The sequence below is a fragment of the Brassica napus genome, chromosome C6 (assembly GCF_020379485.1).
Source record: "Brassica napus cultivar Da-Ae chromosome C6, Da-Ae, whole genome shotgun sequence".
NCBI classification, from domain to species: domain Eukaryota; kingdom Viridiplantae; phylum Streptophyta; class Magnoliopsida; order Brassicales; family Brassicaceae; genus Brassica; species Brassica napus.
This window is the reverse complement of record NC_063449.1, coordinates 17,643,820-17,657,691: the sequence shown is the minus strand read 5'-3', so window position 1 is coordinate 17,657,691 and position 13,872 is coordinate 17,643,820. Positions and strand designations below refer to the sequence as shown.

The 13,872-nt window shown below is 32.5% G+C and overlaps 1 protein-coding gene across 1 annotated transcript; it reads right to left on the bottom strand.

Annotated features, from left to right (window-relative positions):
• Window positions 1–4,974: 4,974 nt before the first annotated feature.
• LOC106409414 (ABC transporter G family member 24-like) lies at window positions 4,975–12,823 on the bottom strand. Its single transcript, XM_013850059.3, has 13 exons — window positions 11,711–12,823; window positions 11,425–11,501; window positions 10,995–11,267; window positions 10,857–10,920; window positions 10,625–10,771; window positions 10,450–10,484; window positions 10,296–10,369; window positions 9,165–10,219; window positions 8,422–8,898; window positions 8,036–8,184; window positions 7,664–7,953; window positions 7,454–7,587; window positions 4,975–7,362 (listed from the first exon to the last, which is right to left on the bottom strand). The coding sequence occupies exons 1-13, from the start codon at window positions 12,097–12,099 to the stop codon at window positions 7,206–7,208; spliced, it is 3,321 nt and encodes a 1,106-aa protein (XP_013705513.2). The 5' UTR covers window positions 12,100–12,823; the 3' UTR covers window positions 4,975–7,205.
• Between the last annotated feature and the right edge of the window lie 1,049 nt (window positions 12,824–13,872).

Below are 13,872 nucleotides of genomic sequence, written 5' to 3'. Positions count from 1 at the left end.
GGAGAATCATAGCCAATATATATTCCCAACCGTCTTTGCGGTCCCATCTTTGTACGTTGTGGTGGTGCTATTGGAATATAAACCGCACAACCAAAGATTTTTAGATGAGAGATATTTGGTTCTTTTCCAAATGCTAACTGTAATGGGGGATATCTATGGTATGCACTTGGTCTTATCCGAATTAGTGCTTCTGCATGCAAAATAGCATGTCCCCATACTTGGGAGTTTTGATCTCATGATCAATGGCCTTGCAATTAGTTGCAGCCGTTTAATTAATGATTCTGCCAAACCATTTTGTGTATGAACATGAGCAACAAAATGCTCTACTTCAATCTCTGATACCATACAATAATCATTAAAAGCTTGGGATGTGAATTCACCAGCGTTATCTAATCTAACTCTTTTAATTGGATAATCTGAGAACTGTGCTCTTAATTTGATTATCTGAATTAGAAATCTCGCAAATGCCATATTTCGAGATGATAACAAACAAACATGTGACCATCTACTCGATGCATCGATTAATACCATAAAGTAGTAGAATGGTCCACACGGTGGATGTATTGGTCCACAAATATCACCTTGGTTTCTTTCCAAAAACTTTGGTGATTCTTTGTCAATTTTGGTTGGTGATGGTCTTATGATTAATTTCCCAAGAGCACACGCATCACATGTCATTTTATTACTTTGGTATATATCTTGGGTTTTTATTGAATGACCATGTGAGCTTTCAATGATTTTTTGCATAATTGTAGTGCCTGGGTGACCAAGACGATTATGCCATAATGTAACATCTTCTGGATTTCTTTTGATCACAAGATGTGATTCTATAGCATCAATATAAGTGTGATGCAATCCAGAAGGAAGTTCTGGAAATTTTTCCTGTACAAGGCCTTTGCCTGATTTTTTAGAAGTTATATACAAATATTTCTTTCCATTCTCAGTTGCAGACTGAGTGTTATACCCTTGACGGTATATATCTTTGAAACTCAACAAATTTCTCTTAGAATTTGGAGAATATAAGGCATTATCTATGGAAAACTTTGTTCCATTAGGCAACATAAAGTTTGCCTTGCCAATTCCTTCGATCAGGTCTGTAGGACCTGATATTGTGTTTACAGTCATTTTTACTGACTTTAAAGTAGAGAAATATCTCTTATCCTTCAGTATAGTGTGCGTTGTGCCACTATCTAGTATGCAAACTTCTCTACCAATTTGTTTAGTTGTTGTTCCATTTGCTTTCTTATCCATTTCTGTAACACACAATTAATATCAATAAAGAAAATAAACTTTCATAAGTAAACATATTATGCATCAATAACAAGTACACAATAATTATACATTAGATATTTTGAAATACAACATTATTTTGAAAGTGAAATACATAATATTTTATGGCATCACTAGGCATTATTAAGCTTGATCAGTACAAGCACTTCAATTATTTTGATGAGTGGCCTCGTCGAAATCTCCCATAAAGTCAGAGGATTCTGGGTATGTCGATGTTGTACCCACAAGGTGTTCGTTGAGATTTACTTCCTTTGCCTTGCCTTTAATAGATTCTTGGTACAATTGACATAGATGCCGAGGAGTTCGACATACTTGAGACCAGTGTCCCTTCGATCCACATCTGTAACAGACGTTCTCATTTTTATGAGTAGAGTTTTCTTGGGTTTCTTTCCCTTTTACCCGATCAGATCGATTCCATGTGTTGGATCCCCTTCCTCTTGGGTTGTTACTCCTTTCATGGTTGCAGTTAAATCGATAACCACGACCACGACCAAAACTACGATTGTGACCACGGCCACGACCACGCCCACGATAGGAATAATTTCCTTTTTCCGGATTTTTATATCCGTTGCATTTACCTCACGAAATGCTTTGGTTCCCGTGGGTCGGGCATTGTGGTTTTTAATGAGGAGTTCATTATTTCTCTCCGCTATTATAAGCGCCACAGCGAGTTCAGAGAACCTCGTATACCCACAATTTCTATATTGTTCTTGTAGAACATAATGATTTTTGTGGAACGTTTGGTAAGTTTTCTCGAGCATTTCTGCTTCCGACACAGACTTACCGCAATAATCTAATTGCGCCGCTATTCTCAATATAGCGAAATTGTACGTTTCCACTTTTTCAAAATCTTGAAATCGTAGATTTTCCCACTCATCGAGTGCATGGGGGAGAGTAATTTTCTTTTGGTTATCAAACCTCTCATTCAGAGCTTTCCAAAGATCTAAGGGATCTTTGGTTCTCGCATAATCATGCGTAAGATTTTCATCTAGATGCCTTCTCAGAAATATCACGGCCTTAGCCTTTTCATGAGAGGTTGATATGTTGCCTTTTTTTATTGTTTCGAGTATTTTCTCGGAATCTAGATGAAGCTCCATGTTTGTAACCCATGCCGTGTAGTTTGTCCTAGTTACTTCCAAGGCCGGAAACTGAAGTTTCTCGATTTTTGCCATTTGTATTTCAATTTGGAGAACGTTCGTGCTGATAACGTGTTATAAAAATAACTGGAATTTTATTGTATAGCGGGAATTTGAATAAGAGCAAAATTTATACCCGTAGAATTTTTAACACTGATAGAAAGAGTTTATTATAGAAAGAAGAGAAGGTTGAGGGATGCGTTACAATGAACGAAAACGTTCGTATATATAGAAAGAAATTCACTGTGCAAATAGTGCAGCGGGTCCCACATCCTTTTATATTTTCAAACAAGGCGGCTGCTGCTTTCATAACAAGACTTTTATTTTTTGTTCTTTTTTGAGAATATTGAATTTTATATCGTATAATTGATTACTAGGATAAGACCTAGTTTATTTGTATATATTATCGATAGTTTATTTTATATATTTGATCATTTTATTTATATAAATAAAATATTTTTGTTGTTATTATATAATTTCTTTCCGATGTATCGGATCAATTTTTATTAAAAATAATGGAACAAAACTATAATTAATACATCATAGGTTGATCGGATTGGACAATAAACAAATTATCACATAAAAACCTTATTTTTTCCATCGAACACATTCTTGAAAAAAGTGAACAATATTGTTTTCACACTTAAATTATTTTGACTTTTATCTTCCTTATGATTTTGAAAGCTTTCAAATCAATCATCGAATTAATACATGTCATTTTAATGTTTTTAGTCGTATAGTTAAGGAAAACTTAAATTTTTGTAATTTAAAGTTGTTTTAAAAAATTCAAAATATAACATATAAGAAAAAATATAACATATAAGAAAAATATAAAATATAAGGTGTCCTCATTTTTGTATTTTAAAGTCGTTTTAAAAAAAAATATATATATAACATATAAGGTTTCCTCATTTTTATAATTTAAAGTCATTTTAAGAAATTCAAAATATAACATATAAAAAAAAATCTAATTTTTTATTATATGGTTAATGTGATTGTTTATTTTTGTTAATAATATAAAGTTTAACAAAATGAAGAAAGATGCAAAAATTGTTATCAAATCTTTATTATTCATAATCATTAATTGCCATATATATGTAAATCATATTAGGTAATTTCGTAGCTTTTATTTAGGGAAAGAATACACACGTCTTATATTTTAGGTTAATATAATGTTCTCTAGTGGACATTAAACAAATTATGACATAAAAAACCTTATTTTTTCTCTCGAACACATTCTTGAAAAAGTGAACGGTATTGTTTTCACAGTTGAATTATTTTGACTTTTATCTTACATATGGTTTGGAAAGCTTTCAAATCAACCATCGAACTGATACATGTCATTTTAATGTTTTTAGTCGTATACTTAAGGAAAATTTACATTTTTGTAATTTAAAGTCGTTTTAAAAAATTCAAAATATAACATATAAGAAAAAATCTAACATATAAGAGAAATATAACATATAAGGTGTCTTCATTTTTGTATTTTAAAGTTGTTTTAAAAAAAAATATAACATATAAGGTTTTCTCATTTTTTGTAATTTAAAGTCATTTTAAAAATTTCAAAATATAACATATAAGAAAAAATCTATTTTTTATTAGATGGTTAATGTGATTGTTTATTTTTTTTAATAATATAAAATTAAACAAAAATGAAGATGGATGCAAAAATTATTATCAAATCTTTATTATTCATAATCATTAATTGTCATATATATGTAAATCATATTAGGTAATTATGTAGCTTTTATTTAAAGAAATAATACACACTTCTTATATTTTAGGTTAATATAATGTTCTTTAGTGGGACATTAAACAAATTATGACATAAAAACCTTATTTTTTCCATCGAACACATTCTTGAAAAAAATGAACAGTATTGTTTCCACAGTTAAATTATTTTGACTTTTATCTTCCATATGGTTTTGAAAGCTTTCAAATCAACCATCGAATTGATACATGTCATTTTAATATTTTTAGTCGTATACTTAAGGAAAACTTACATTTTTGTAATTTAAAGTCGTTTTAAAAAAATTCAAAATATGACATATAAGAAAATTCTAACATATAAGAAAAATATAACATATAAAGTGTCCTCATTTTTGTATTTTAAAGTCGTTTAAAAAATATATATAACGTATAAGGTTTCCTCATTTTTATAATTTAAAGTTATTTTAAAAAATTCAAAATATAACATATAAGAAAAAAATCTAAATTTTTTATTATATGGTTAATGTGATTGTTTAATTTTTTTAATAATATAAATTTAAAAAAAAAATGAAGAAGGATGCAAAAATTGTTATCAAATCTTTATTATTCATAATCATTAATTGCAATATATATGTAAATCATATTAGGTTATTCCGTAGCTTTTATTTAAGGAAAGAATACACACTTCCTATATTTTAGGTTAATATAATGTTCTCTAGTGTTATATAATTATGAAATAATGTGACACCATTAGATTAAACTATATTTTATATTAGATGCTCTAGAATTCTTCGAAATTGAATTTAGAAGGCATTAAGAGTGCCACCTAGGATTTGAGTTTTTTTTTTAATTAATACAAAATTAAGGTTCTAATTTTTCAAATGCTTCTCAATTAATATATAGGGGATACTATTAAATGCAATTTAATAATTTATTTATCCTTACTTTTAATTAGATAAAAAAAATTGATTAGTTAAAAAGAAGTAATACTAAAAAAAGGAAAAACAAGAATTCCCGTAACAGATTGTAATTTCAAATCCTAATACTATTCGAAGTCATACACTGATAGGAAGTTTTTTTTTTGTTTTGATCAACACTGATAGGAAGTTACTTATATATAAAGAGCTTTTATTCAAGAACTCCTAAACCAATAATCATCGTTTTGATCTTCATACAACCAGGAAAAAAAAAGAAAAAAAAAAGAAAATCAAAGTGTATCAATTTGATTATTTTTGTTTTGTTTTGTTGATCATCGTTTTCACCAATGAAATTAGCTAAGTTGTACCACAAAATCAATTACCATGCTCATGACAATACCTTCAGGAATCATTGTAATAGTCTTACGTGGAGACGATATCTTAACATACAAGACCGATCGGGTTGACCAAGAATTCATCGATTGTGCGCACGAGAGTTTAGAATATTTCTTGATAGATGAATCAGGAATAAGAATCAACGACGACGATCTCGATTATTTGAGGGAACGCATGTATTACCTTATTGAAGAAGTAATTTGTTGCACATTTGGGTATGCTTTGGAAGTGTGGTTCGAGTTGGATGATGATGATGATGCTCAAATGTTAGAAGCGGCTCAACTTTCGTTTGATGAGACTAGTAATATTACGCCACGACCTGCTAGTAAGCTCGTGGTCGAATCCCTAACCAGGAGAACATATATGACCAAAACTGAAAAGGAAGAAAATAATAAGATTGACGTGGAAGGATGCACAATCTGTTTGCAAGAGTTTAGCAACGGATCAACAGTTATGACTTTACCTTGTGGACATGACTTTGACGACGAATGTATTGTGAAGTGGTTTTGAGATCAATATTCTTTGTCCAGTGTGTCGTTTCGAGTTGCCAAGTGAATAGAATCTTTTAGGATTATTGGTTGGTTTGATTTTCTGTTTAGGTACGATTGAAAACATTTATTTTGCAAAAGATAATATGGTATTAGAGCTATATCTTTTTCATCTGCTGCTTTGTTCGAATCGATATGACTTTCCTTCCCTGCATGTATTTTCTCACGATGTTTTGCCTTTTTCTATGCATAGTAATTGATGATCATTATTTTTGCTTTTTCTATGCAACGTGATTGATCTTTTCATTCAAATTTTTCACAACAATGATCATACTGATCGTGTTCTCATCTCCGATCAATTGTCCACTGCTTTATGATTTCTACTCTTGGAGATGTTTTTCCTTTATTTTGTTTTAGTTCACTTCAACGCCAAAATCTAAAAAACCAAGCCAAGATTTTAAGAGGGTTCAGAACATCTCCAACATACCTCAAAATACTATTTACTTTTATTTCCGGTCTATAGTTTTGTAACTTACATATAACTATATTAATATTAGTTTTCTTATCACTTTAATTTTAATAAATATATTTGGACTAAATATTCAAATATATTTTGCATATATGTTATTATTGATACATAAAATACATAAAAATGTTAAAATTAAAATTAAATGATATAAAATAGTAATGTTATGTATATATATATAACTTAATCATTTTGTAACTTTTTTTCTAAAATATGCACTTTCCAAAAGATTTATTCTTACAAACATTTGGTAAAACCAAAGTATCCATTTTATTGCATATTTATTATTTGTTTATTTATAAAAGTTCAGTGCCTGTAATTAATTATTATGAAGACTGATGATTAAAATGTGGTATGTAAAATTTTGAAAATATGTTTGAGGTTACTTGCTGGAACAACCCATTTTCAAACCCTCATTTTGAAAATCATCCAGACTCAAAATAAGGTTTGTGTTGGAGTTGCTGTTATAGATCAGCTTATGCAACACTTTCTCTCTCTTTTTTTTTGTATAAACACCAACATCGAAATCACCAAAAGATCACCTGAACAAAGTCTGTAACTCTAATAATAAGACAATGAACTAAGATGAAAATAACACAATTAAGAAAGCTATATATATAACTTGGTCCTCGAATGTAACCAACTAACCAAACGCAGAACCATTAAACTCTTCTCCTTCTTCCAAGCCTCAGAGCCCTGAGAACTAAAAGCAGATATCAACCGTTATGTAAAGACCTTCTCTTCATTTCTTTTGAAGTATAAGCATCCCTACAAAGGCAATATTACGAGTGACCACCCCAATGAGAAGCAATATCATTATACATAGATTCCACTTATTAATGTCGTAGCCACTCTTCATAAGCGATCCACATCGAGTGATCATCCATACTCCATAGTACCTGAAGCCCAAAAATAAAACCAGATGATACATAAATCATCAAACCAAGCTTTTTCAGGCAGAAGAAAGAGGCAATGTCTTTTATGCCTTACTTTTCAGCATTTCCAATCACAAATGCCTCCAAAGCCCACTTTGGATAACATAGATCAGCTATGATCTTCATAGCCTCACTATTCTTAGGTTGAGTTGCGACAAGTGTTAGAACTACTGGAAGCAGAACAGAAACCTACATAGACCCGAAAAAGTTTGTCAAATTTAGAGTAAGCAGAGAGGATGATTCTTCTACTAAAATGAAAAATTACCAGCTGAGCAGAACCAGGTTGGAGGAAGATGGCCAATGCATATGCAATACCAGTCACACAATATACAAGGCAGACCAAGACAATATAGTTATCGAAAAACGTCGATCTCGGGTTAGTGAAGAAGTAGAACATGGAGAGATAAACCAATGGCTTGACAAGTGTATTGAAACAGTCTATTGTATCTTTGGCAAGAAAACAAGCCAAGCTACTCATCCCTGAAGCACTTTCTCTCCAGTAATGTAACTTGTCTAATGAGAATGATCTTAAAGCTGCTATTTTACACAGAAGAGCTGACAAAAAAGGACCAATAGGAAACTATGAAGAATAATTTTCAAAAAGAAACTTGTATAAGAAGGTAAGTTTCCTACTTACAAACGGCGATAATAGTGTAGGTATAACCAGGTGCTCCAAAGCTCTCATCACTTGCTTTAATAAGTGATCCTAAACAAGCACCAGCTAGCAATAAAATCAAATAGTCTGTGGCTTGTAACTTAGCTTCTCTCATTCGCTGCTTAGCTATCCTGTAAATCAAGAACATTTAGCTTCTCTTAAAACCAGAGCCAGTTCTGGACATAGCTAAGTGAACATTAGCACTGAACCCAATTTTTTTTTTGAAAATGATATATAAGCATAGACTTCCAAATTATATATTTAAAAAATTTTGGTTTAAATTCTTACTAATTTGTTTATGGCTCCCAAAATTTCAGGGTCGGTCATCTTTAAAATAGTCTTGGAGATTAGTGTTAGAAAGTACATACCTTCCAAGGAAGTATTTGTATTGTAGCCAGATAGAAGGGTTTCTTCTGCAGGACAAATCTCTGGACTGTAAGAAGTTATGCCATATCTTATCACTATGCATTCTGAAATTACTATTCACATCTCCCCACAGCTCTCTGACAAATGTTTGTTCTGCATTGCAGTTCGTATTGTTTACAGCGTCTGGATTCATTACAAGGTCCTTGGCACTGTTGTTGTTCTGCATATCTAATGGAACCGAGTACCCTTTGTGAATCATCCACCTTTGAGGAAGCTCTTTGTAGCCAACATCAGAGTTCAAATCAGTCACAATTCCTTCCAAAACATCTATGTAATAGTCAGGAGGGTTGATACGTTCTGGTACAATTATTCCAAGACCTGAGAAGTATTCCTCGACCTCCTTGACTGGTCCGTGGTAAACAGTAAGGCCACCTTTAGCTAGAAGTACTAGATCTTGGAACATTCTGAACAAAGCGTAACTGCAACAAAGAAACATTATGTTAAAAATACCTTTTCTACGAGTCTAAAGGGTTGTAATATAGAATTTGAGGCTGCATAATATGAGTAACGAATTTGATGCTGTATAAAATACGAGTCTAACGGTTGTAAATGATTAATTCTTTCACATAATCAAATATATAAACCATGAAACGGGTATTTGCCTCAATTGTGTTTTCTCTCTAAGTGTTCTTATTTTCTTCGTGGTTAATTTGCGTTTATTCACAACAGTTTTCAAGATATGTACCTTGGTTGGTGAACAACCATGCAGACATTGACTCCTTCAAGAGCTTCATGTCTGAGTGCTTTTAGAAGAAGCTGTGATGAGGCACTATCTAAGCCAGAAGTAGGCTCGTCCAAGAACAAAATGGATGGCTCCATTACCATTTCTAAACCAACATTCACTCGCTTCCTCTGCCCTCCAGAGATTCCCCTCTTCTCTACCGTACCAACTAAACAACTCCTCACAGCTTGTAGCCCCAAAGAGTCAATGACTCTCTCAACCACAAGAACTTTATCGCCTTTTGATTGTCCTGCAGGTAACCTGCATTTAGCATGGAACCAAATGTTTTCCTCAACTGTCAAGTTTCCATGGACAATATCATCTTGTGGCACAAAACCAATGATCTTCTTATAAGAATGGATCGATTCTTGCTTCCCATTTATGAGAATCAAACCACTCAAACTGCATCCAACGGCTTTGCCAGCCAAAGAAGAAAGAAGACTTGTCTTTCCTGCTCCTGATGGACCCATCACAGCTGTGATACGACTTGGTTTCATGGTGCCAGTCACACATCTCAACAGATGCTTACCATTAGATTTCAATGTAAGAGTTAAATTTTTGAAAGAAAGCTCCATGAGAGTCCTCCTCTTCCTCACCTCAGAGTAAGTAGCCATGTTAACTAATCCTGAGAAGGTAAGGTCTTTATTCTCTAGTTCCATGGCTTTCTCCTTCTCGATCTGACTATATGCATCCTTCAAGATTTGGCTAGATGATTTCTTGATTTTATCATCCTTGACCTCATTGCTAGATTGTACAGCAGAGGAACTCTCAGGACTTGAATATTTGGAGATGCCTACATCTGAAGAGTACCCACGATCCAAGATCTTGTGAGTTTCCTTAACATCAGAGAACGTCCGAGTTATTTGTGCACGTATCTCAGTTCTAGCAACTTTCCATCTCTGATGAGCTTTAGCTTTCTTCACAGCTGCTTCTCTTGATTTAGCCTGCCTCTTCTCCCTCGTTGTCAGGATTTGATCAGAACAGTTGTATATAATGAGTAGAATGGTAATCACACCAAACTGCACAAACATATTGACAAGCTCAAGAAGCTTAATCTTTAAGATATATTCATTATTAATTAATAGTAAACCTTACAATAACCATAACCCCAAATGCATGCATGTTCTGATTTGCTGTGTTGGGATTGCAAGAAGTTAACTTAAAGCAAGCTGTAAGAAAAGAAGTAATTAAGAAACATGAAGTGACAAGGCAGGTTAAAATAGTAAACATAAAATCCCAAATGCACTACGTTTCTCAGATGTAGACCCCATACGACAGTAGTTCCTGAATAACATTAAAAGCATAGTTAGTTTGAATGGATCAGCCGATAGGACATATAAAAAAAAACATGGTACTAATAACACAACTTTTGAGGATAAGGTGTCATGATAGAAGAGAGCTTGAAGGGATATAAAAATGAATACCCACTATCACACGCTACTTTTCGAGTGGTCGTTGGACAATATGATCCTGCAGAACAGAACACTTCACCGCTGCTTCTGATATCAGCCCATACGTTTGCACCTCCACAAGTGTGGTTTGGTCGTACTGTTGGTAACTGATAAGTATACCTATACAGATATAACATTTAAACATCGTATCCCATAGTAAGATCACATTGTTTCATATCTAATAAAAGACAAAATAAAAACTCACGGTTCGCATAAGCTTGTTCTCTTATTAAGTGTAGCTAAAGGGCAATGGGCACCAAGAGGACAAGCTTTTCACAAAAAGAACAAACTTAGAACTAGATTCAGACCATAGAATATATGATAGAGTTTCTAGATTGCTTACGTATCATACAGGCGAGTCCCCTGGGGCAGAAGAAGCCTTCACAACAAGACATACAGTTTCTTGTTCTTTCTGGAAAATCTGTAGAGTTTTGTAGATCAACTTGTTCTGTTGGATCGATGCTGCAGGCCCAACCAGGTTCACAACCAGAGACCCATGAAGTCAAGTTGCAGTTCCCATTTTGTTGCAAGTAACCAGGGTTACTTGATTTAAAAAAGAAAGCATTTAAATAGAACTTCATCTCTGCTGCTGTGCAGATACGCCTACCAATATCACCTGTTCAAAACCGAATAAGTCACAAGATTGTCCATGAAACACACAAATATCTGAAACTAAATCAGCAGATAAACTTCAAGAACCATACGATAAAATTTGGAGTTCCTGATTAAACAATCATCAAACAGTCTATTTTTCTAAGTAAAAAGTTGGTTACCTTGGGTTTGCTTAATGCAAGAAGACAAGAAATCCAAGTTGGTGGAGAAATTAAAAGCTCTGTTCCAATCAGCATCCCTGAGATTGTGATTTCAACACAAGGATAATCTCAAAACATTTGTAAGATCCAAGAATTGACCTCTTGAGGGCATGTTATCGTATTACACAAACAAAACAATATGCTGAAATATTGTAGAAAATGAGACATTTGATTGCACCAATGATACACGCATCCAAAAGTATAGAAACCATGCGCAAGGATGTAGTTTAAGAGCAAGGAAACTAACGGGTCTTTGACGCAAAACTTGGCTCTTGTAGCTAGCTCGTGGCTAAGTGAAGCAGTGCTGTTGGAGAGCTTACGGTACACCATCTGTGTAAAGAGGGGAAGAGCAGCCGGATTGTTGAAGTCATGTGTGTCCTCAAATTGACCATAACCAACATAACAAACCAACCACAGAACCAAGATCACCAGTCTGAGGTTAGATGCATTTTTGAGCCAGTATGGCCGGTTTACACTCATCTTGAGCCTTAAAAGAAGACACATTAGAGAAGTCAGATATATCAGATACAAAGCAAAACAATAGTAGCTTGATTTCTCAAGAAGAGAGGGCTTGTTCAAATATTTTAAAAGGAATGTTTGAGAGTGACATTTACGATTACAAGAGGCAAGAAACATGAAGGAAGGAAGTCGGAGACACGATGGTCAATTGCTTTTGTGTGACATGAAACGTGACGAACTATGTGTGAAACGGTCATCTTAAATTAATTCTTAATAAAATTAGTTAAGCTTGATTTTGGATTAAGTTAGAAACCAAACATAGTTACTTAACACATGTTTTGTTCAGATTAAGAAGGAGAAAGTTCACAAATTTAAACAATCTAATTTCAAGAATCTCAAAACCCATAACTAAGACAGAGCAAGTTCTTTAAGAATGAACTGGGATCATCAAAACAGATAAAAAACATACTTTTTTTTAGGCACTCAAGTGCAAGAACTGGGAACTGAAGAATCCATGTTCTTGGCGAAACTTCTTTTAAAGTAATGTACAAAGCTTGAGACTTTGCAAGTTAATGTGCCATCATTGACTTCGACGACAAGGAGGAAGAAGAAGAAGAAATGCGTTGAATGATCCTTTCATTCAGACAAGGGACATATAAAGTTGACAAATTTAAAAAAGAGTACTAAACTTTTTTTTTTTTTCTTTTCTTAAAAGAGTACTAAACTTTTTGATGGTTGATTATGGAATATGTATATATTTTCTTTCTAAGTTTAGTCAATATATCCTGGTAAGTATAATATTATTCTAGTGTGATAACTTTATTAAGTAGATAACATATTATATTGCATTCAAATTATAAAAGTGATTAAGAGATTATAATTCTAGTGTCAATATACATTACAGAGTACTCTTTCCAAATTCAAACTATAATCTGTTTTAGCTTAGCCCCCTCTATTACATAACTTGTAATTGACAACTTTTTGTGACTTAATTTTCTGAGTTTCATTGACAATTTACAATTTTGTGACGCATACTGTAATTAGCCAAGGAACATAAACTTGTGTACATGTGTACATGCCATCATGAGAAACTGATCTTCGTTTCATAAATATCCTAGTCAATCCATAAACTTGTGTACATGTCATCATGAGAAATTTAGGATAGATTTTGAATTGTTTTATATGTTTCAATCAACTGGTCCCTAATGTTAAATTGTTTGGGGTCCAAATTAGAAGATAGAAAATAACAAGAAACTGAAATTGTTTTGAACATCAAAAACTATTTTTTGTAACTGAAAACTATTACTTGAATGCAGTTTTGGCGTCAAAACATTAATTGAATGCAGTTTTGGCGTCAAAAACATTGTATTGAGATAGGTAATGGTTGAGTGTAGAAATTGCTCTTGTTATGCTTTTATTTCGAGTTCACATGAATTTTAATTTTATCACAAACTTGATACCATTTTTCAAAATTACTTAAAAACAAACAATTTTCATAAATACTTTAAATTTATGATGAAAAAGACTAAACTAACTCTATTAAATCATTTATAAATATGTAACAATCATTTATAGAAATTTATAGATCCAACTCTAAGATATTTTTGAAAAGGGATATTTAACAAATGGCATTTCAAACAATTTTTCTTTAATGATAACCATTTTCATAAATACCATAAGTTTATTATGAAATAAAAATGAACCCTGCTAAATCATTTATAAATGCTCAAGAATTGTTTATAAATTTTTACTAACCCAGCTCCACCCCATAGATAGTAAAACCTAAAGAATAATCAATAAATCTTAAATCCAAATGTTACGATATTTTTGATTGAATGTATTTTTGAAAAGTGGTATCCAACTTAGATAAAATTCGGTTTAGAATTTCTAATTGGGTCATTTTAGGTTTAATTAGGTTATCTATTGGTTAGGTTACAAATTGATAAACAC